This window comes from Nicotiana tabacum, chromosome 14, assembly GCF_000715075.1.
Source record: "Nicotiana tabacum cultivar K326 chromosome 14, ASM71507v2, whole genome shotgun sequence".
Taxonomy (NCBI): domain Eukaryota; kingdom Viridiplantae; phylum Streptophyta; class Magnoliopsida; order Solanales; family Solanaceae; genus Nicotiana; species Nicotiana tabacum.
The window spans coordinates 73,674,631-73,698,197 of record NC_134093.1 but is presented as its reverse complement, the minus strand read 5'-3'; the positions used below and the strand labels follow the sequence as shown (position 1 = coordinate 73,698,197).

Here is a 23,567-nt window from a genome sequence, read left to right as displayed (position 1 = left end):
TTAAGGCAAAAATTCTTATTTTCATCAATTTTTAACATAAAAGCTTTTCGGAAACATGCCCGAACTGCGCGCGCAAATTGAGGAGGGCAAAAAATGAGATTTTAAGGCTTAAGAGCACAGAATCGAGTTCTAAAACATAAGATGACCTTTTGGGTCATCACGTTCTCCACCTCTAAAACAACCGTTCATCCTCGAACGGACATAGAAAAGTACCTAGGCTGGTCAAAAGGTGGGGATATCTACTCCGCATATCAGACTCGAACTCCCCAGTGGCTACCTCAACAGGCTGACCTCTCTACTACACTAGAAATGAAGGGTAACTCTTTGATCTCAACTGGCAAACTTTCCGGGCTAGAATAGCCACCGGCTCCTCCTCGTAAGTCAAATCCTTGTCCATTTGGACAGAGCTGAAATCTAACACATAGGACGGATCGCCGTGATACTTTCGAAGCATGGATACATGTAATACTAAATGAACAACTGTTAAACTAGGTGGCAACGCAAGCCTGCAAGCCACCTCTCCTACCCTCTCTAGAATCTCAAAAGGTACGATATACCTAGGGCTCATCTTGCCCTTCTTTCTGAACCTCATTACACCCTTCATAGGTGATACCCGAAGCAACACACTCTCTCCGACCATGAATACAACATCACGAAATCTGCGGTTGGCATAACTCTTCTGTCTGGACTGAGCTGTGCAAAGTCGATCCTGAATGATCTTAATCTTATCCAAGGTATCCTATACTAAGTCTGTGCCCAACAACCGAGCCTCTCCCAGCTCGAACTACCTAACTGGCGACCGACACCGCCTACTATATAATGCCTCATAGGGAGCCATTTGAATGCTCGACCGGTAGTTGTTGCTGTAGGCAAACTCTGCAAGGGGCAAGAACTGATCCCACGATCCTCCGAAGTCTATAACACATGCGCAGAGCATATCCTCCAAGATCTGAATAGTGCGCTCGGACTGCCCGTCCATCTGAGGATGAAATGCTGTGCTCAACTCAACCCGCATACCCAACTCACGCTGTACTGCCCTCCAGAAGTGCGAGGTGAACTACGTACCTCGATCAGAAATGATAGACACGGGCACACCATGAAGACGGACGATCTCACGAATATAAATCTCTGCCAACCGCTTCAAAGAATAGGTAACTACCACAGGAATGAAGTGCGCTGACTTGGTTAGACTGCCCACAATGACCCAAACTACATCAAACTCCCTCTGAGTCCGTGGGAGTCCAACAAAAAAATCCATAGTGATACGCTCCCACTTCCACTCAGGAATCTCTAACCTCTGAAGTAAACCACCAGGTCTCTGATGCTCACACTTTATTAGCTTACAATTTAGGCACCGAGCTACATATGCAACTATGTCTTTATTCATCCTCCTCCACCAATAATATTGCCGCAACTCCTGATACATTTTGGCGGCACCTGGATGAATAGAATACCGGAAACCGTGGGCCTCCTCAAGTATCAACTCACGAAGTCCATCCACATTAGGCACACAAATACGACCCTGCATCCTCAAAACTCCATCATCTCCAACAGTAACATGCTTGGCACAACTGTGCCACACTGTGTCTATAAGGACAAGTAAATGAGGATCGTCATCCTGCCGATCCCTGATGCGCTCAAACAAAGAAGACCGAGCAACTATACAAGCTAGAACACGGCTGGGCTCAGAAACATCCAATCTCATGAACTGGTTGGCCAAGGCTTGAACATCCAATGCAAGCGGTCTCTCACTAGCTGGAATATATGCAAGGCTACCCATACTAGCTGACTTTCTACTCAAAGTGTCGGCTACCACATTGGCCTTCCCGGGATGGTACAATATGGTGATATCATAGTCTTTCAATAGCTCCAACCACCTCATCTGCCTCAAATTGAGCTCCTTCTACTTGAAAAAATACTGTAAGCTCTGATGATCAGTGAATACCTCACATGACATGCCGTAAAGATAGTGCCTCCAAATCTTCAGCGCGTGAACAATGGCAGCTAGATCTAGATCATGAACAGGGTAATTCTTCTTGTGAACCTTCATCTGCCGTGAAGTATATGCAATAACCTTGCCACCCTGCATCAATACCGCACCTTTGACACATATATATAAAACTTTCTACCTTTCCGCCTTATAAAATTATGAAGTTGTATTCTAAGATCTGAGGTTTAAACAATTTGATTGGAACTGAATTAGTATAGCCCTTAGACTTTATGGTCGAGTGAGTGCTTGCTCGAACTCGAAGTAAGGTAACCCTTAGGTTTTTTATCTGAGTGTGGACGGTCTCTCAAACTCGTGACAAAAGATAGCCCTTAGGCTTTTGTAAAAAGATTGTTTAAGGTTTTGTCCCCTTTTTGGCTTGAAAGAGTTTCTTATCATTTGTATTTGCAAAACTTGTAATGCCTTGGCATGAAATAAGGAATTGTTCGAGAGTTCGAACAATTTTGTACTCATTAGAGTTTTTGAGGCTTCGGTATTTATCGAAGCCTTTTATGATTTTGCCGGGGATAGCCTTTTTAACCGGTTCATGAAAGATTTCGAAGGCCTGTTTTGTTAGAGAAATTGGGCGTCTCCGATCCGTGTTATTTCGGTCATAGCCTCTTTAGTTCGGGATTTGCCTCTTGGGCTTATTTTCTCGTTTTACTTCGAGCTTGCCCGAAGTGTCAGTCCCCGAGTAGGGTGGTCGTGGCATATAAAATCGAGGGTCGCCTAAGAGGTCTTATGATCTTCGGAGTTATATAATTTTTCGGACGGCAGTTCCCGAGCGTGGGGGTAATTATCCGAACTCTGGTTATAGTCGGCCCTTAAGCCTGTTTACATAATAAGTCGAGAGTATGGAATTGTAAAGGAAAATACTTCTATTTCTAAATGATTATACATGCGTACATATTTTGTGCCTGGGCCCAAGCAAACTATGCGGGCATGGTTCGTTTGACCGTTTGGCCCTTACAAATGTTTCCTATCGAGACCCTGCTGCCGTGAAGTAACTTCCTCGTATCAAAGTTGACATTCGAGGGCAATGCCCCCAGTGTTCGAGGTTGATTGTAAAGAAACATTGGATACTGTTGAATTGTTCTAAGTTAGCACGATCAATGGTTGCCTCATTAAAAACCTCGCCGAAAAATCCATTTGGGACAAAACCGGTCTAAGGGAAAAAGAGTGCAACGCATGCTTTCAGACCTAAAGTCTTCGTGTCAAAGGATCCCTCACTGTTCTTGGTCGATCACTTGCAAGGGTTAGTTTTAAAATATAAATGAAAAAGGAAAGGGCCGTACCTTAGCAGTAGTATCATTTTAGGTGTGATACATTCCAATTGTTCGGCAGTTGTTCGCCATTTATCGTACCGAGCTTGTAGGATCCTTTTCCGACGATTTCCAGAACCTGGTATGGTCATTCCCAGTTCGGACCAAGTTTCCCGTCAATCGTATTTCGGGTGTTGAGGGTGACTTTTCTTAGCACCAAGTCCCCGATGTTAAAAATGTCGAAGATTGGCTCTTCGATTGTAGTATCTTTCGATCAGCTGATTTTGGGCAGCCAATCGGACGAGAGCTGCTTCGCGTTTTTTGTCCAACAATTCTAAGCTCGTATGCATGGCTTCGTTATTTGACTCCTCTGTTGCATATCAAAACCTGATGCTAGGTTCTCCGACCTCGATCGGGATTAGATCTTCGGCGCCGTAAACTAACGAGAATGGTGTTGCTCCGGTACTGGATTTCGATGTTGTGTGGTATGCCCATAGGACCTCGGGTAGTATTTATCTCCATTTTCCTTTGGCGTTGGTCAATATCTTCTTAAGATTTTGGATGATAGTTTGGTTGGTCTATTCATCTTGTCCGTTCCCGCTGGGATGATAAGGTGTTGATAGGATCCTTTTGATTTTGTGATCCTCGAGAAATTTAGTTATTTTTCTGCCGATGAATTGTTTTCCATTATCACATACAATCTCAGAGGGCATCCCGAATCGACATATGATGTGGTCCCAAATGAAGTCTATGACTTCTTTTTCTCTAGCTTTCTTAAAAGCTTGTGCTTCGACCCATTTAGAGAAATAATCAGTCATAAATAAAATAAACTGAACTTTACCAGGGGCCGAAGGGAGAGGGCCAACGACGTCCATTCCCTATTTCATGAAGGGCCATGGGGAGAGGACCGAGTGGAGTAATTCCCCGGGTTGATGAATCATGGGCGCACGCCTTTTGCATTTGTCACATTTTCGAACGAACTCCCTTGCATCCTTCTCCATATCGATCCAATAGTACCCTGCCCTAATTATTCTTTGGTGATTGATACTTTAGTGCGTTTGAACACGGGCCCTTGTTGAATATCGACCCCACCAATGATCATGTGAATCACATGATGTGGTTCTTCCTACTTGTTTTTCCTATTTGCGTCTCTGTCACTGAGATGGTTTTTAGCTCGGTCGCTCAAGAATTCTCAAAGGTGACCCTTGTTGAATAGACGGGCCACCTCCTCCCTTAGTTGTCTGCTGTCTTCAGTTTTATGATCGTGTGTACCATGCTATTTGCATGTTTGATTTGGGTTCCTTTGGGATGGATCGGTTTGTAGGGGTCTGGGCCATCTAGTATCTTTGATTCTCCCAATGGCTGAAATAATACATGATGCGTCGATGCTGAAGTTGTATTCTGACAATCGTGGTGCTTCTGTGAGATTGGCATATTTATCGAAGCCACTTTTTCTCATGAGCCCTTGAGAGCTCGGTCTTCGATCATTCCTTTGATCATTTCTGATGGAATTGCATCCTGGGCCGTTGTTTCTACGATCTGCATTATATGGTAGATACCGATCTCTTCTCGACCGGGGTTCTATATCGATATCCCTTTGAGTTTTGCTGACGGGCCTGTTTGGATAAGCGGAATCGGAAGGGGTCCCCAATTGATCATCCTCGACCCTGATCTTCGACTGGTACCAATTATATATATCGGCCCAGGTTACCGCTGGATATTCAATCAAATTCTGTTTTATCTATCGTGATGCCACCTAACTTCGTTCGTTCAAACCTTGAGTAAAGGCCTAAACAGCCCAATCATCTGTGACCGGTGGTATTTCCATGCGTTCCATCTGAAATCGAGATACGAATTCCCTCAACATTTCGTTGTCTTTCTGTTTTACCTTAAAGAGGTCTGATTTTCTAGTCGCAACCCTTATTGCTCATGCATGTGCCTTTACGAAGGAGTCTGCAAGCATGGCGAAGGAATCGATGGAATTAGGCGGCAAATTGTGGTACCATATCATTGCTCCTTTCGACAAGGTTTCTCCAAATTTCTTCAGTAGAACAGATTCAATCTCATCGTTTTCTAAGTCATTTCCCTTTATTGCGCATGTATAAGAAGTGACATGCTCATTAAGGTCAGTGGTCCCAGTGTACTTAGGAATTTCTAGCATTCAAAATTTCTTCGGAATGGTTTTCGGTGCCGCACTTGGAGGGAAAGGCTTCTGTACAAACTTCTTCGAATCCATACCTTTTAGTATCGGTGGTGCCCCTGGTATTTGGTCAACCCGGGAGTTATATGACTCTACTTTCTTGTCATTTGCCTCGATTTTATGTTCTCCCGATTCAATCTGTTTAGTGAGCTCCTCGAGCATTTTCATAACGGCGGGGTCAGTCCCCGATTCGTTGGCATTCAACCTTTTCGGCACAGGCTCGATCCTTTGAACGACTTCTGGTTCTATCCTACGTGGTGTTAGGTGTTGATTTTGTAGTTGTGCTATAGCGTCATGTTGAGCCTGTAATATTTCGAATATCAATTGGAGGCTAATTCCACAATCTTCTCCGCCCTGTGTACCTCGACCACCTGATCGAACTTCCCTGTGTATACTACCTTCGGGCTCAATGCCCAAATTTGCATTTAGGGAGACATGTAAACTGACATCGATGGGATTTGCAATTGGTGCTCCCTCAAGGTCAGACTGAGGCACCTCGATTCCTGGGGCGGCTATGTTGTCGTTTTTCTCGTGAAATCTAAGGTTGTTGTCACCATGTGTAGGTGCTGCCTGTGGGTTTGATATGTTTGTCCTGAAAATAAAGATTCTTACGAGAACAAGTGTAAACCAGTGTTATTGAAATTAGTATTAAACAATCACTATTATCCTTAGCCCCACGGTGGGCGCCAAACTATTTACCCTTAAAATTGGATAACAATTAAACTTATAATATGTATTTAAGGATACGTGATTTCACTTAATACCAATTGATAAATATGAAGATTAATGATAGAATTGTATAATAAAGTAAATCAAACCAGTGTTTGAATAGAGCCCAACCCTTGAGTTAGAGTATCCTCAAACTGGTTGATGCAAGGACAATAAAAATATAATAAGCTGAAAAGCAAGAGCGTGAACGAGAAAGAAAATTATATTGCTTTTTTACGTGAGAACTGTGTCTTACAAATGGTTAATACTCCCATGATTAGCTAATTAACCGTTTCTAATTTGATCCGTTCCGAGATTTACGCCATGATCCTCAACCAGTCACCGAGATTTACGCTGTGATCTTCGACCAGTCACGGATATCTCGCCTTTTTATTATTGTGCTATCTTTGATCTTGCTCGACGTCTGTCTTATTTGGAATCGATGGCTACTAGCCTCAATTTCTACAGGTATCTCGGTTCTGAGCTCGGTACCTTACCCTCGTGATATGGCCTATTTCGTTACGAGACCGTCCTTCGAAGCAAACTCCCGGTCTCGGTCAAACAGTAAAATTAGATGGGCCTGGTTTTAACTGTATACATGATGTTAAAAACAGCCAAAGTTCAAAAAATAATTCCCTGAACTCTTTATCCAAAAAGGCATGCAGGCAAGCTGACATTATTTTACCATTGACAATTAGGATCAAGAAGATCACCAAAGGCTCCATGAAAGCCGTGATCTGCTTCTCACCGGCTTCTTCTACATTATACAAACCAAAATAAATGAATCATCGCGGCACCTATAAAATCCCAATAACTTTATTAATAAACTATTCTCAAATCAACCTTAAAATCGACAGACATTTGCTTCTCCAATTCATTCAAAACATAGATCCACCTCATTTTAACAACCTCGTCTTTTAAGGCTCAAATAAATTATAATTTATATTTACCTTGTATTTTGATCTCTTCACAATCCTTTATATCTTCAGACTGTACCACACTTACCCACTAAATTGCCCATTTTCTCATATTTTCATCTCCTTTTCTCATTTAAAACCTCTAGAAGCAACAAACTCCAGTAAAAACTCAATCAAAATTCTAATACTCCAAGATACAACTTCTCTTGAAGTTCAAATAAATAATTTAGATGTAAATCTCATGATAAAAAAGATCGTAACTATAAGAAGCTGTAGAATACGATAAAACATTATGTGGTATAATTGATTGCTTAACAGTTCTATTGTAAATTGATAATTATTTATTTATAAATCAGTAGTAATTTTTTCAAGCCTTCTTAACTCAACTTATTAAGGATTGATCCTATCTCTATATATAATTTATTGGTGAGTGAATAAAAGGAAGAAAGCAAACTATCATGCCATCCAAATCCATGAGTACCAAATTAGGAAAAACGAAGAATAAAAGGTACCAACGATTGTAGCGACACTGAACAAAAGGCTATATAGCAACATATCCACGCAATAACAGATAAAGAGATGAGCGGATTAAGTAAAAGTACTAAATTAGTGTGACAGAAATAGTGCTAGAGTTAGTAAGAGAGAAAAAGAAAAACACAAGCCAGAAGAAGATGCTCCCCAAAATATGCATAGTTAATTGCAATGAGTCATTATAAGTGGTTAGGTAAGAAACGGTTCTTTTATTTAGTGATGACTTTTAGGTTTTTCTTTTTGGTTAGATGTCTCCAAAGAGACATGTCTTTTGGAATGTTAGCATAAATTGAAAATGAAAATAATGAGTGAGGAAATTATTTAAAAAAAAAAGAGAAAAAAGATAATTAGGTTCCTTGACCTATTAGAGATGCCAAGTCACCTTCTCCAGTCCCTCAATTATATATATATAGATTTTACAGTGGTCTTCATGATGTCTAAACTTACAACAGATTTTATGGGAAGTGCACCAAATTTGTGTTACCATTATGTGTTGAGAAAGAGAGTGCTAAGTAGTGGTATTTTAGAACTTCTATGATAAGCTCAAAAATGCCATATCACACCATTACCTTTCTTAGTGCTATTCTAATACAATTATTACCTTCTGAAGAAAAAAACCATGTCACACCATTTTTATAGCTTCTCCTTGGTGTTTATTATTTGGGGATGGATGTATAGATTTTATAAAAATACTTCTTTGGAACTAGAAAACTATCAAAAAAAAAAGCAAAAAAAATAAAATACTACAGATTTTGAGAAAAGCTTTTATGCAGTCCTGAAACTATTCAACCAAGAACCGCCAAAAGCATTTCTACAACCAATCCTGAAATTATTCTACCATAAACATTTTGTAAAACTTGATTTAAACCATCTTATTATCCTAAAAAGGACAAAGCATCTTCTCCCTGCATGGTGTGCAAAGGTTCAAAGCACTTCAACATGTTGTTCCTCATTTATTTCATGTAACAGCTTTATCTAGTTTCTTGTCTTGGCAATTCCGTGCTTTTATTTTTTCTTTATCAATGTCCTTATGCTACCTTTTCCTATGCGCATCATGGGACTCTTCATCATACACGAGTATATCCCCAACTATTGTTCTACACATTTACCTCCCAATCAGCCACTAAGAAATCAAGATCTTCATATAATCTGGCACAGAGATCTTCTAGATGGCTGGAAATAGTCTTCTGCTATAGACAAACTTTTTAGTTTTTTTAAGTATGCTATTACTGAACCTTTGTCTTACCTTCCTCCATCATGTTTGTTTTTCCATTTCCCACCCTCTTGAGATGAACCATCAGATTGGAGCCATATGGCAAACTTGTATACGGTCAAAACCTAGTTTTGCCCTTCGTATGATTAATCAAGATTGGAACATGATGGTTCAAGGTTCATCATTGTAATATCGAGCCATGGTAGAATATGCTGTCGAGCTTGAGACCCAAAGACCGATCAAGATTGAGGTCAGTCAAGATCAAGCTCGAAGACCCAAAGACCGATCAAGATCGAGATCATCCAAGATCAAGATCAGCCAGGATCAAGATCGAGCTAAGAAACAAAAAGCCGTTACAGCCGCAATTAGGGGGAGAATCTCGGTGGAAATCATGGCACGTATCAAGAAGAGACCGATTAATTAGCCCATCATGAGAGTCCTTACTATATTTAGAATTGTATCAAGAGTAGGACTCCCCTACTATATAAAGAGGGTCTGATCATTTGTAAAACACACCTCAGACAGTAAAAAAAGCAATATAATACTCTTTTCTCAAGGTTCTCAATACTCTGTTACTTCACTTATATTTCATTTGTTGTTTCATTTGGTTCAAGGGCCCAAGCTACATATCTCATTTGATTTGCTTTTATTTTTCTTTACAATCAATTTCAATATCAGTTTGCATATTTTCTTAGTTTATGCCAAGTAAAATCACGTGTCCTTAAAACCACATGTAAATTTAATTGTTATCTGCTTTTAAGGTAAATAATTTGGCATCCACCGTGGGGCTAAGGACAATAGTGATTGCCTGGTGCTAATTTTCATAACATACACTGCTTTACACTTGTTCTTGTAAGCAATTTTTATTCCAGGATCAGCATGTCGAACTCTCAAGCAGTACCCACACACATCAACAACGGACTTGGTTTTCATGGAAACAACGACAGCATAGCCGCCCCAGGATACGAAGTGCTTCCAGTTGACCTCGAGGGAGTACCAGTTGCAGACCCCATCGACGTCAGTTCCCATGTTGCCCTGAATGTAAATCTGGATGTCGACCCCGAAAACAGTGTCCGCAGAAGCGTTCGATCAGCCGGTCAGAAATCACAGGGTGGCGAAGAAGGAAGAATCAACCTTTGATTAATATTCGAAATGTTGCAGGCTCAACAAACTGTAATAGCACAACTTCAAAATCAGAACCACGCGCCGAGTAGGGTTGAACCCGAGCCATCACAGGAAATTATTCATAGGGCCGAACCAGCGCTGGGGAGGTCAAATGAGAATGAGTCAGGAACCGACCCCGCTATCTTGAAAATGTTCGAGGAGATGACAAAGCGAATCGAATCGGGGGAGAAGAAGATTGAAGTGAATGACAAAAAAATGGAAACATATAACTCCCGAGTTGATCAAATTCTGGGAGCACCACCGATTTTGAGGGGTTGGATTCAAAGAAGTTCGTACAAAAGCCATTCCCCCCGAGCTCAGCTCCTAAGCCTATTCCGAAAAAAATTCCGCATGCCAGAAATTCCCAAGTATAATGGAACTATCGACCCCAATGAGCATGTCACTTCTTACACATGCGCAATAAAGGGGAACGACGTAGTGGACAATGAGATTGAGTCTGTACTGCTGAAGAAATTCAGAGAAACTTTATCAAAGGGGGCGATGATATGGTACCATAATTTACCACCTAACTCCATTGATTCTTTTGCCATGCTCGCAGATTCCTTCGTCAAAGCACACGTCGGAGGGATAAAGGTCAAGACCAGAAAGTCGGACCTCTTCAAAGTAAAACAGAAAGACAACGAGATGCTCAGAGAGTTCGTATCTTGATTCCAAATAGAGAGGATCAGGAAAAGACTTCGTTCATCACTAGGTACGGCACCTATTGTTATAATGTAATGGCGTTTGGACTAAAAAATGCTGGTGCCACTTATCAACATTTAGTAAATCGAATGTTCAAAGAACAAAAAGGTAAGTCAATGGAAGTTTATATTGACGATATGCTAGTTAAGTCCCTGCGAGCATAGGACCATTTGACACATTTGCAGTAGACCTTTGATATACTAAGGAAATACAACATGAAACTCAACCCGGAGAAATGTGCATCGGGGTCGGCTCAGGCAAGTTCCTTGGCTTTATGGTATCAAATCGGGGTATCGAAATCAACCCCGATAAGATGAGGGCGATCGAAGACATCACAATCGTGGATAATGTTAAGGCCATACAAAGATTAACAGGGCGCATAGCCACCCTAGGTCGATTCATCTCATGATCTTCAGATAGAAGTCACAAGTTCTTCTCGCTACTAAAAAAGAAGAAAATTTTTGCATGGACCCCGGAATGCCAACAAGAATTGGAAGAATTAAAGCGGTACCTATCGAGCCCGCCACTGCTTCATACTCTAAAAGCAGACGAGCAACTCTACTTGTACTTAGCAGTCTCGGAAATCGCGGTAAGTGGAGTCCTAGTTCGAGAAGAGCAAGGTACGCAATTTCCTGTTTACTATGATTGTCGAACTCTAGGCGAGGCCGAGACCCGGTACTCACACTTAGAAAAATTAGCGATGGCCCTAATAAGCGCCTCTAGGAAATTAAACCCATATTTTCAGTGTCACCCGATCTCTGTGGTAACTACTTATCCCCTTCGCAATAATTTGCATAAAATCGAACTTTCGGGCTGACTGGACAAATGGGCCGTCGAGATCAGTGGGTACGATATTGAGTATCGACCCCGAACGACCATCAAGTCTCAAATTTTATCGGACTTCGTGGCCGACTTTACATCGGCCCTCGTACTCGAGGTCGAAAAGGAACTATTATTAAAATGGCTACATCATCGGGGGTGTGGACCCTTTTCACAGACAGTGCTTCGAACGTGAAGGGGTCCGAGCTAGGCATTTTTTTGAAGCCGCCCACGGGTAATACAATTAGGCAAGCTATCAAAACTTCCAAGTTAACTAACAATGAGGCCGAGTATGAGGCCATGATTGCAGGTCTCGAGCTAGCTAAAGATTTGGGAGCAGAAGTCATCGAGGTCAAATGTGACTCCCTGCTCGTGATAAACCAAGTCAACAGAACTTTCGAGGTCTGAGAAGATCGAATGTAGAGGTACTTGGACAATTTACAGGTGACTCTACATCGATTTAAAGAATGGACCTTACAACATGTGCCTCGAGAACAAAACAATGAGACCGATGCCCTTGTAAATTTGGGGTCATTAGTCAAAGATGGCGAGATTAGCTCGGGGATTGTCGTACAACTTTCAAGGTCAGTAATCGAAAAAGGACACGCCGGAATCAACTCCACAAGTTTGACTTGGGATTGGAGGAACAAATATATCGAGTACATAAAGAACGGGAAGCTTCCATTAGATCCTAAAAAATTAAGGACTCTACGTACGAAGACTGCACGATTCACGTTGGCCGAAGATGGAACCCTATATAGAAGGATGTTTGATGGACCATTGGAAATATGTTTGGGACCAGGAGATACCGACTACATCCTACGAGAAATCCATGAAGGCACCTGCGAAAATCATTCCGGTGCCGAATTATTGGTTCACAAAGTCATCAGAGCAGGATACTATTGGGCCGATATGGAGAAGGATACAAAAGAGTTTGTTCGAAAGTGCGACAAATGTCAAAGATATGCACCGATGATTCACCAGTCCGGAGAGAAACTCCACTTAGTCTTATCCCCATGGCCATTCATGAAGAGGGGAATGGATATCGTCGGCCCTCTGCCATCGACCCCAGGTAAAGCTAAATTTATTTTGTTTATGACTGATTATTTCTCTAAGTGGGTTGAAGCGCAGGCTTTCGAGAAAATTGGAGAGAAAGAAGTCATAGACTTCATCTGGGACCATATTATATGCCGATTCGGTATGCCTGCTGAGATCGTATGCGACAATGAAAAGCAATTCGTCCGCGGCAACGTGAGAAAATTTCTCAAAGATCACAAAATAAAGAGGATCCTGTCAACGCCATATCATCCTAGTGGGAACGGGCAGACCGAATCGACAAACAAAACCATCATTCAAAATCTAAAGAAAAAATTGAACGACACCAAGGGAAAATGGAGAGAAATATTACCCGAAGTCAACGACGTCAAAATCCAGTACGGGGGCAACACCGTTTTCTTTAGTATACGGCACCGAAGCTCTGATCCCGGTTGAAGTTGGGGAACCCAACATCAGGTTTCGATATGAAATGGAAGAGTTGAATCATGAGGCTATGAATACAAGCCTCGAATTGCTAGATGAAAAATGGGAGGCCGTCCTCGTTTGAATGGCCGCACAGAAATAGCGGATCAAAATGTACTACAATCGAAGAGCCAATCTTTGACACTTCAAAATTGGGGACTTGGTTTTGAGGAAGGTCACCCTCAGTACTCGATACCCAAATGAAGGAAAACTTGGTCCAAACTAGGAGGGACCATACCAGGTCCTTGATATCATCAGAAAAGGATCCTACAAACTTGGCATGGCAAAAAACGAACAATTACCAAACAATTGGAATATATCACTCCTCAAACGATATTACTGCTAAGGTATGACCTTCTCCATTTTCATTTATATTTTATACTAACCATTTACAGGTGCTTAATCAAAGACATCAAAGGATTCTTCAAACGCAGTCTTAGGTCTGAAAGCACGCATTGCACTCTTTTTTCTTTATACCGGTTTTTGTCCCAAATGGGTTTTTCCGGCGAGGTTTTTAACTAGGCAACCATTATTCGTGCTAACTTAGAGCAATTCAATAGTATCCGGGGCTCCTTTACAATCAACCTCGAATACTGGGGGGCATCACCCTCGAATAGTTACAAGGAAAATACTTCGTGTCGACATGGTCTCGATAGGTAAATGTTTTAGAGGACCAAACGGTCAAATGAACCTTGTCCATGTAGATTAGTCGAGCCCTAATGGCAAAACATGTACCCATGTATAATTTATTGGAAGAAGTATTTTTTCTTACCAGATTTTCCATGCTTTAGAAAAATTTATACTTTACAATTTCATACTTATGATCTATGGTGGAAATTGGCTTAAGGGCCGATCACAACTGAAGTTCAAACAATTTACCCGATACTCGGGGATTTCCGTCCAAAAAATCAACACGATCAAATTACTAAACCTCGAGATCGTAAGACTTTAAAAAGGCAATCCTCAATTTTATAGGTCATGGCCACCCCACTCGGGGACTGATACTTCGAACAAGTTTGAAGTATAATAGGGAACAAGCCCAAAAGGCGAATCCCAAGTTAAAGGCTACGGCCAAATCAACACGGTTCAGAGACGTCTGATTTCCATTATTAAATAGGCCTTCGAATATTTTCACAAACCAGTTAAATAAGGCTACCCTCAGCTAAATTTCTAAGGGTCTCGATAATATCGACCCTCGAAAACCCTAATGGATACAAAGGCGTTTGAACTCTCGAACAAATTTTTTATTTTATTGCGAAATAAAGGTTCTCGATAATATCGACCCTTGGAAATTCTAATGGGTACGGAACCGTTCAAACTCTCGAGCAAATCCTTTATTTCATGTTAAGGCACAATAGAATTTATATGACTAAACGATAAACTGTTCAAGCCGAAAAGCGGGAGAAAGCCATTCTTTTTGTTATGGCCGTATCGGCCTAATTCAAGAGCCTAAAGGGCCATTTTATTTTTGAGTTCGAAGAAATCATCCTCACTCAATTAAAACCTAAGGTTCACCCTACTCCGAGTTCGATCAAGTACTCACTCGATTATAAAAACTACACTAGTTCGGTTTTGATCGAATTTCCTAAGCCTCGAACTTATGAACAAAACTTTCATAAGGCATAAATAAAACAAAACTTTCACAAAGCATAAATGAAATAAAGACAGGTCGGAAAGGAAAGAGATCTTTATATATATGAGAATATTTACAAGGTCCGATCAAGATCCTATACAAAAGAACGAAAGTGAAAATTCTAAGGTTCCTGATCTTCCCCGGGGGAAGCTTCTTCTCCATCGAGGCCTTCCCCATTCTTGGTCCCACTCTTGATGCCATCATCATCATCATCATTGGAAGTGGCCAGCGCTCCAGCTTCGGCTTCATGCTCTCCAACCTTTATTATCTCGATGGTAAAATCGAAACCTCGAGCGTGGATTTCCTCGAGGGTTTACCTCCGAGATTGGCATCTGGCAAGTTCGAAAATCCAATATGCTCGAGTTTGGGCGGTCTCAACTGTCTCTCTCACTTGGACTTGAGCAGCTTCAGCATCGGCCCGATAGACAGCCACGATTGTATCTGCTTCGTCCTTTGCCTTTTCGGCTTCAAATTTGGCCTTGGAAAGTTCGGAATCCAACCGAGCCTCGAGCTCCTCTATTTTCTTTGCTTGAGTCAAGCTCTTCTCCTTCATACCTTAAAGCTGACTTTTGACCGATGATATTGGGCTCGAGCAGTCTCTTTTTCTGTAGCAAAGCGGTCCATACGTTCTTTCCACCCCAAGGACTCCGCCTTTATTGTATCTACCTCCTTGCAGAACTGCTCGATCCTCTTGATCTTTTATTGCAGCTGTGAGATCGAAATGTTAGCAACCATTCCTGAATCGATCCAATGAGATTTTAAAATTTTCATTACCTGCTCGATCAAGTCGGTCTGATCTTTGTGAGCCGAGGCCAATTCGGCTCGGAGGTCCTTGATCTGTTCTTCTTTTTTCTTATCGAGAAGATTGAGGGCATTCCTCTCCTCGGTAAGCCTTTGAATGTTAGCCTCGTACCGACTCAGTTCGGCTCGAGACCGAGAAAATGCTTCTTGATGAAGCGCTGAGGCCTACGCAGAAAAAAGAAAAGAAGTTAGACAAAAAGAGAAAAATTAACACAAAGGTAATACCAACAAGGTGAGCTAAGGCTTACCCAATTCAGAGCTTGCTGCGCTTCATTAAAAAGGCTCGATGCCTCACCTGAGTCCTTCCTCGAGACTTCCAAATCACTCAGGCTGGTAGTATCTTTGACCCTAGTAAATTAATCACGGAAGTGATCCTCCCTTCCGTGGGATCCTTCGATGGAGAGGTTCTTCAAGGCCCGAGCCTCTCGAATCATCTCCTCAGAAAACGAGGGGAGCAGCGGGGAGCCTCCAATTTCTATTGCCCCAAGTGGATCACTTGGGGCGTTTTCCTCATCCCGAAGGGCCTCGACAACTGTACCCATCATTGGCTCAGTGTGTTGGGAAGCATCTTTGATCCTTGATGACTCAGAGACCCCCTCATCTTGAGACGGAGTCTCTATAGCTTTCACCGATTCAATGGCCTTTGGGGCTTCGGTGCTCATTCCCGCTCAGGCCACCAACTCAGAGTCGTCTTCTTCCTCTTCTTCGTCCTCCTCCCTTAGACGCCGAACAGACTCTTCGGTCAGGAGGATGATGTTTTTCCTTGGTTTACAAGCCGCCTTTTTCTTAGGTTCTAGATCCTCGGAGGGTGAGGTCTTTTTCCTCTTTTTATCCTTCGCCGATTTCGGTGCCGGGATCAAAGTATGCTCCTCACCAGATGGGGGCCTCATAACAGCATCTTTGCCAAGGCCTATGTGAAAAGAAATTAAGTGAGAAATGCCTTAATAAAACCATCAAAGACATGGAAAAGGGTCTTATCATGAGTTTTGACCTCCCATCGGCCCTCTAATAAATTGCGCCATGAGCGTTCGACATACGAAGAGGTCGAGGCCAGGTCCCGAACCTAGCTCTCGAGGTTAGGAATAGCACCAGGCATCCAAGCCACCGCTACCTCAAGGAAGGGGATATAGATGAGAAGAAGCAAAGGGGAAAAACAATAAATAAGAACTAACAATGGGATTATACTTATGCTTCATATTCCATTTTTCAGGAAATGGCATCTTCTCGGCCGGGATTAGGTCGGATGTCCTAACTTGAATGAACTGGCCCATCCAACCTTGGTCCTTGTCCTCGTCTATTCTCGAGAATAACACTTTGGTGGCCCGGCGTTGGAGTTTTATTAACCCACCTCGATAGAGGCGGGGGCTGTATAACCTGATGAGGTGGTCGAGGGTGAAAGGCATCCCCTCGACTTTGCTCATGAAGAATCGGAGTAGAATGACAATTCGCCAGAAAGAAGGATGGATTAGGCCTAGGGTTATTTGGTATTGATGACAAAAATCGATGACGACGGGGTCGAGGGGGCCCAACGTGAAAGGGTAAGTGTAAACACTTAAAAACCCATCCACATGGGTGGTAATGTGTTCTTCCGGGATCGGGATCACCACTTCTTTGCTCTTCCAGTTGTAGTCTTTTTTTACCTGCTTAAGGTACCCTTCGGTTATCGAGCATATATACCTCGACACTGGCTCACATCGATCAGGAATCGATGAGGATTTATCGGTCTTGAAGTCAAAAGTAAGAACACACCCCCCCGAGAACACACTCTTCAGGTCGTGGCTCCACTGGTGTTTTGTCGCCGGCCGACAAGAAGCGTTTTCCTTTTGAGGAACAATTTTTGATGTTTTTGCCATTTTTGTATGGATTTGAAGTTAAAAATAGATGGAGATGATAAGATTTGGTGTTTTGAGAAGATGGTAGGAGTGAAAATCGTAGATTTGCAGATGAAGAAGTTAGAAGGTATAAACAGCTTTGGAAATTAGAAATCTGAAAGTAAAAATTCGAAATGGTGGATAGAGGGGCTATTTATAAATTTCACAACGATGGTTCAATATTGGCAGTGGACGACCATCGACTGGCGCACATTTAATGCCTTGGTAACTGTACAGACGGGACGTTTTAGTCACTTCCATCGCTTACGTCACAAGGATGATGTCATGATAGGTCGAGGTAGAAAATCGAAGGCTCAATTCATTTCTTGTCATTGCACTCAAAAAAATAAGGGGACTATCTGTATACGGTTAAAACTAGGCCCACCCGATTTTACTATTTGACCAAGATCGGGAGTTTGCTTTGAAGGACGATCTCGTAACGGAATAGGCCATATCACGAGGGTAAGGTTCCAAGCTCAGGACTGAGGTACCTGTAGAAATCGAGGCTAGTAGCCATCGAATCCAAGCAAGACAGACGTCGAGCAAGATCGAAGATAGCACAATAATAGAAAGGCGAGATATTCGTGACTGGTCGAGGATCACGGCGTAAATCTCGGTGACTGGTCAAGGATCATGGCGTAAATTTCGGAACGGATTAGAAACAGTTAATTAGCTAACCATGGGATTTCCTTTTGTAATTAGAGTTATACCATAAGTAGAACTCCTCTACTATATATATAGGAGTATTAACCATTTGTAAGACACAGTTCTCACGTAAAAAAGCAATATAATTTTCTTTCTCGCTCACGCTCTTGGTCTTCAGCTTATTGTATTTTTATTGTCCTTGCATCAACCAGTTCAAGGATACTCTAACTCAAGGGTTGGGCTCTATTCAAACACTGGTTTGATTTACTTTATTGTACAATTCTATCATTAATCTTCATATTTATCAATTGGTATTAAGTGAAATCACGTATCCTTAAATCCACATTATAAGTTTAATTGTTATCCAATTTTAAGGGTAAACACAAATATATGATTGACTATAAGCAAATCAAATATCATATAGCTAATTGATTACACAAACAATATCACCGACATGTGCATCCATGTTTTGATGGAAGGGCAAATAAAGTAACTCGATTATAAGGTACAATATGCAACAACCATCACATCAACCAGCCAGACCACTAGGATATTCTATAAGCCCACTATTTTCATAAGTAAATTTCATTAAAAACAACAGTAGTAAGACGGTGCTGGGACTGTAGGATGCGTATGACTATAGCTCCTTTCTGCTTAAAGGGATCAATATAGTCCAAAAGAGTGTATAAGTGCTTTACATTCTTCATTAACAGTCTGTTTGGATCTTTGTTACCCATCGTTTTATAATGTATTGTAATGTATTGTATCGTTTTATGAATACAATATTTGGATAGATTGTATTATTTATTGTTGTTGTTAAATAATATTTTGCTATTTGATTTGACTGTATCGTACTGTACTGTAACTGATAAGTTTACTAAAATACCCTCAATTGTTTAAATATTAAATTTATCAAGAATTACGCATAAAAATAATTTAAGAAAATCTATTTCTACTAATTTACACCAACTATGTCTTATAAATAGATTAAGCAATTAATTCATACAAATTCTAACAAAATTAGTGGAACAAGTTAATAATATTAAAAATAATAATAAGTACACTCCAATCCTAACTCGATCATAATAATAATAAAACAAAAATTAAAATGGAGTTAACTATCATTAGAAAAAAATTTAAAAACTATATGTAGATAATAAATTGTGTTGAGAAAATAAAATCAAGGCTGAAAAATATTGCAACAATCGTAGTATTTGATTTCAAATAATATGAATGTACAATCTCTATGAATCCTCTGATTCTTCTTTTCAATAGTAAATAAATCCAAGGGCCTTTGAGCTTGATCTAGTATCATCAACGTAGGAAAGGTAGTTAATGTTTTGACTCCACTTTGGCATGCCAAAGCCTATGAAATCTGGGTTGTCAAACAATGAATCTAAAGCTCTCCCAAGCACTTCAGCTGCTAGAATAAATAATGTAGGAGAAAGTGGATCCCCTTGTTTAATATGGAAGATGACAATAACACAATATTTAGTACCAGAAGCAAGGAAGAAAGACACAACAAGTTTGAAAAAGTGGTAGCAGATGTGAGCCCTATCGCTACAGTAAACTCTAGAATGTCAAAAACTAGGGTTGAGTTTGGGGAAGGGGCTAATCAACCAATAGCTAATCTAATGGTTGGAGCATGACAAGGCACACACAAGGAGATTACTTACACAGGTGGATCAGTTGGTGAAGCTTCAGCTAAGAAAGGAGCCAATGGAACAGTAATCCCTATGGGTACTATCTAGTTTTTGGCTAAGGAGGGAAGTGATCTGGTGGAGTTTTCAGCTGATCAACAAGTTGAGAATTCTCATGTTGACCTAATATTTGATACGGTGAGGTTACCAAATCAAACATCTGCAATTAACATGCCTAAAGGCAATGGAACAGTAATTTCTGGGTGTCAATCTACAGGAAACCCTTGCTTGGGTGATGTATATTCTTTGCAATTCAATGCAATCCAGGAGGCTATGAAGGCTAAGGAATTGAATTATGGAGTAATGAAGGAGGCTACAAATAGGGCTAATGATCAAATTGTTATTGTTCCTATGGCAAGTCAAATGCAATCTGGGCAAAGCAATAATGCTGTGCAAATAGCTGCTCGAGTTGTTGATGATCTTGGGCTCTTAGCTGGGAAAACTTTCAATGTTACAAGTGGCATTTTGGCTAAAGGAATCCTAATCAATAATAGGGTTCAGAAGGAGTTGGGAATGATAGCCAAAAAGCATGAACCAAATCCTTTAGACCTACAGGAGGTTGATGATGAACAAGATGAAGAGGAAGGCTTGGGGGAAGACATAGAGGAGGAATCTAAAACTGCTAACTTTAAACAAGTAGAAACAGATGGTGATATATCTCCCAAGAGTCTGGACAAGAATAAATCAGCTGGGAAATCTATAAGGAGCAAAAGCAAGACATCAAAGACAGTGTACCTTTAAGGGTGCAACCAAAGAGGAGTGTGATCTCTAATTCTAAATATTCTTATGGATAATGCTCTAGTTTGGAATGTGAGGTCGATAAACACACAAAAAGCTTTCAATAGTTTGCTTAACCTACATAGAAAATACAATTTATACTTGATAGGATTGATGGAACCTTGGCAAGACATCAATAAGCTGGAGGAGTATAGAAGGAAGCTGGGGATTCATTTTGCTTATGCTAATGTGAACGGAAAGATATGGGCATTCATTGATGAAGATATTGATGTTGACATGATGAATATGGAACAACAAATGACATTGAAGTTATTTCATAGGAATCTGAATAAGGAGTTATATGTGACACTAGTTTATGCCAAATATGATGCTATTGAAAGAATTGAACTTTGGAATTCAATGTATCACTTAGCCTCAGATATGGAATATCCCTGGGTTGTTGGAGGAGATTTCAATGTGATTCTATCTGAGGAAGAGAAATATGGGGGCCGGCCTGTGTACCTGTGTGAAGTTGAAGACTTTGCACATTGTGTGGACACATGTTCATTATATGATCTTGGCTTCAAAGGGGACCTGTATACTTGGTGGAATGGGAGGTCTGACATTTATTGCATATTTAAGAGGTAAGATAGATTATTTGCAAATCAACAGTTCTTAGATTTATTTCCAGCATTGGAGGTTGAACACTTGATCAAGTATGGTTCTGACCATGCCCCTCTCCTGTTGTCTTGCAACATTAACACTGTCCAAGTTAAGAAACCATTCAAGTTTTTAAACTTCCGGACCAAGCATGAATCTTTTCTAAAGGTGGTGAAGGATAATTGGATAGCTGATTCCATGGGGAACCCATTCATTTTATTCCAAAGTAAGCTGAGAAAAGGTAAAGACTGCACTGGCAGCTTGGAGCAAGGAGACATTTGGAGATATTTTCAAACAAATTGCAGCATTGGAGGATGTTATTAAGGTACATGAGATTGAGTTTGAATTGAATCCAACAGCTCGGAATACAGCTAAGTTACACAAAGTAGAAGCTGACCTTACAAGGTATTACCATCTTGAAGAAGAATTTTGGAGACAAAAGGCTGGAATGCAGTGGTTTAAGGATGGTGATAGGAACACTAAGTTTCTTTTTGATCATGTGAGAGGCAAGAGGAAAACGCTGCAAGTGTCCAAAATCTTGGACAAAATGATAATTGGCTTGAATCACAAGAAGATATGGCAAGGGAGGCGGTACAGTTTTTCAGGCTCAGTTCACAAAAGAAAGAATTCCTACTAACTTTGATATTATTCAGCATGTTTGTAGGATGGTATCTCAGGATCAGAATGCAAAGTTGTGGGATAAACCAACCATAGAGGAGGTTAAGGCAACAGTTTTTGAATTGAACGGGGATAGTGCAAGTGGTCCAGATGGATTCACTGGTCAGTTTTATCAAGCTAGTTGGGAGGTTATATGTGATGATGTGCTTAATATGGTTAGGGCCTTCTTTTGTGGTGCAGAACTACCAAAGTTCATCACTCACACAAACTTTGTGTTGCTTCCAAAGAAGAAGAATGTTGCTACATTTTCAGACATGAGGCCAATAAGTTTGAGCAATTTCTCTAACAAGATCATATCTAGAGTGATCCATGAGAGGTTAGTTGAGCTTCTACCTTCTTTAATTTCTCCTAATCAAGCCGGTTTTGTCAAAGGAAGAAGCATTGTGGAGAATATCTTGTTAACTCAAGATATCATCAAAGACATTAGATTGAGAGGGAAGCCATCTAATGTAGTAATCAAATTGGATATGGCAAAAGCTTATGATAGAGTCTTATGGCTATTCTTGACAAAGGTACTGAGGCAGATGGGATTTGGTGAAATTTTCATTGATATGATATTCAGACTAGTCTCCAACAACTGGTACTCAGTGCTTCTTAATGGGCAGGCCAATGGTTTCTTCAAATCATCTACAACCCCATCACTCCATAGCTGTCTTTTAGAGATGACCTCCACGCTTGCCCCATTCTCCTTAGAATCTTCATTAGTTTGCGATGGAATTTCATGGCATGAATGATTAACAACATTAATCTCCCTTAATTCCTCCTCACCCGTGCCAAATCTCCTATGTACCCATTCAGTTGTAGATTCCTTTTTATTAGACTCCTCAATCCCAGTAACATTAGGATTAGGAGCAACCTTTTCCACAATTTGCACTTCATTCTTTTTTAGAGAAGTTTTCCCAATAGAACTAGGATTTGCCTTCCTCATTCTTCTCCTTATTTAACACCTTTTCCACAAATTCCTTTTTTATTTGCTTTTGCATCTCGATTTCACCTTCTTCTAACAAAGCAAATTGTTTGCTTATTTTTAATGGATCATTCTTCTCTTCTTTCCCAGTACCAACATCATTACTAGTTGTCCCCTTTCCTTTGACTCCTTGTGATCATATGTTGGCACAGTAGACACAACATCCTCATTGTCGATTATGTATCCTCTACTATATCATTGATATTTGTTCTTCCTCCTTTGCATCCATTCATTCTTGCTAACACTTGGTGCAGGTTTGCCCAATACTTTTTCACTTGCCAATACCTTTTTTGGAGCAGCTATAGTCCCAATCACCTCATCTTGCATCACAATAGACTTCTCCTTATTCTGATCCTCACCCTCTTCGTTGAACTTCTTATGTAACTCTGGATGAATAATCCAGCATTCCTTTTCATTATGCCCTTGATTCTTACATTTCTTACAGTACTTAGGCATATAATCATATTTGATTTTAATCCATTTCTATTCCTCAAGGCCAGTTTCATCTTCTTCTTCTATAATTTTAATCCTTTGAGGCAATGTATCTAATAAGTTTACTTCAACTTTGACCTTAGCACAATTAGGTCTTGTGCCATTATGAGTGGCCAAATCAATATGAAGAGGCCTTCCTACAACATTAGCTAACGAGAACACAAAGTCCTTACCAAAAAAGTTAGGAGGGAGATCCAGAAAAGATATCCATTTCCTCATCTGGCTTCCACCATGGACTCCACTTGGTGCATCTCATATGCCAGAAATCTCCTTGTGCTTTCAAATAAAATACCGGATTGGACAATAGATGAATGTAATCCTCTATAAGAGATAGTTTGGTAAGAACATGTGTATCTTCAATCAACCCAATCGAACATGGACC

The 23,567-nt window shown here is 40.7% G+C and overlaps 1 protein-coding gene across 1 annotated transcript; it reads left to right on the top strand.

Moving 5' to 3' along the window:
• Nucleotides 1-20,562: 20,562 nt before the first annotated feature.
• On the top strand, nucleotides 20,563-22,460 carry LOC142168985 (uncharacterized). Its single transcript, XM_075230173.1, has 4 exons — nucleotides 20,563-20,950; nucleotides 21,080-21,289; nucleotides 21,354-21,639; nucleotides 21,713-22,460. The coding sequence occupies exons 1-4, from the start codon at nucleotides 20,563-20,565 to the stop codon at nucleotides 22,458-22,460; spliced, it is 1,632 nt and encodes a 543-aa protein (XP_075086274.1).
• The last annotated feature ends 1,107 nt before the right edge of the window (nucleotides 22,461-23,567 follow it).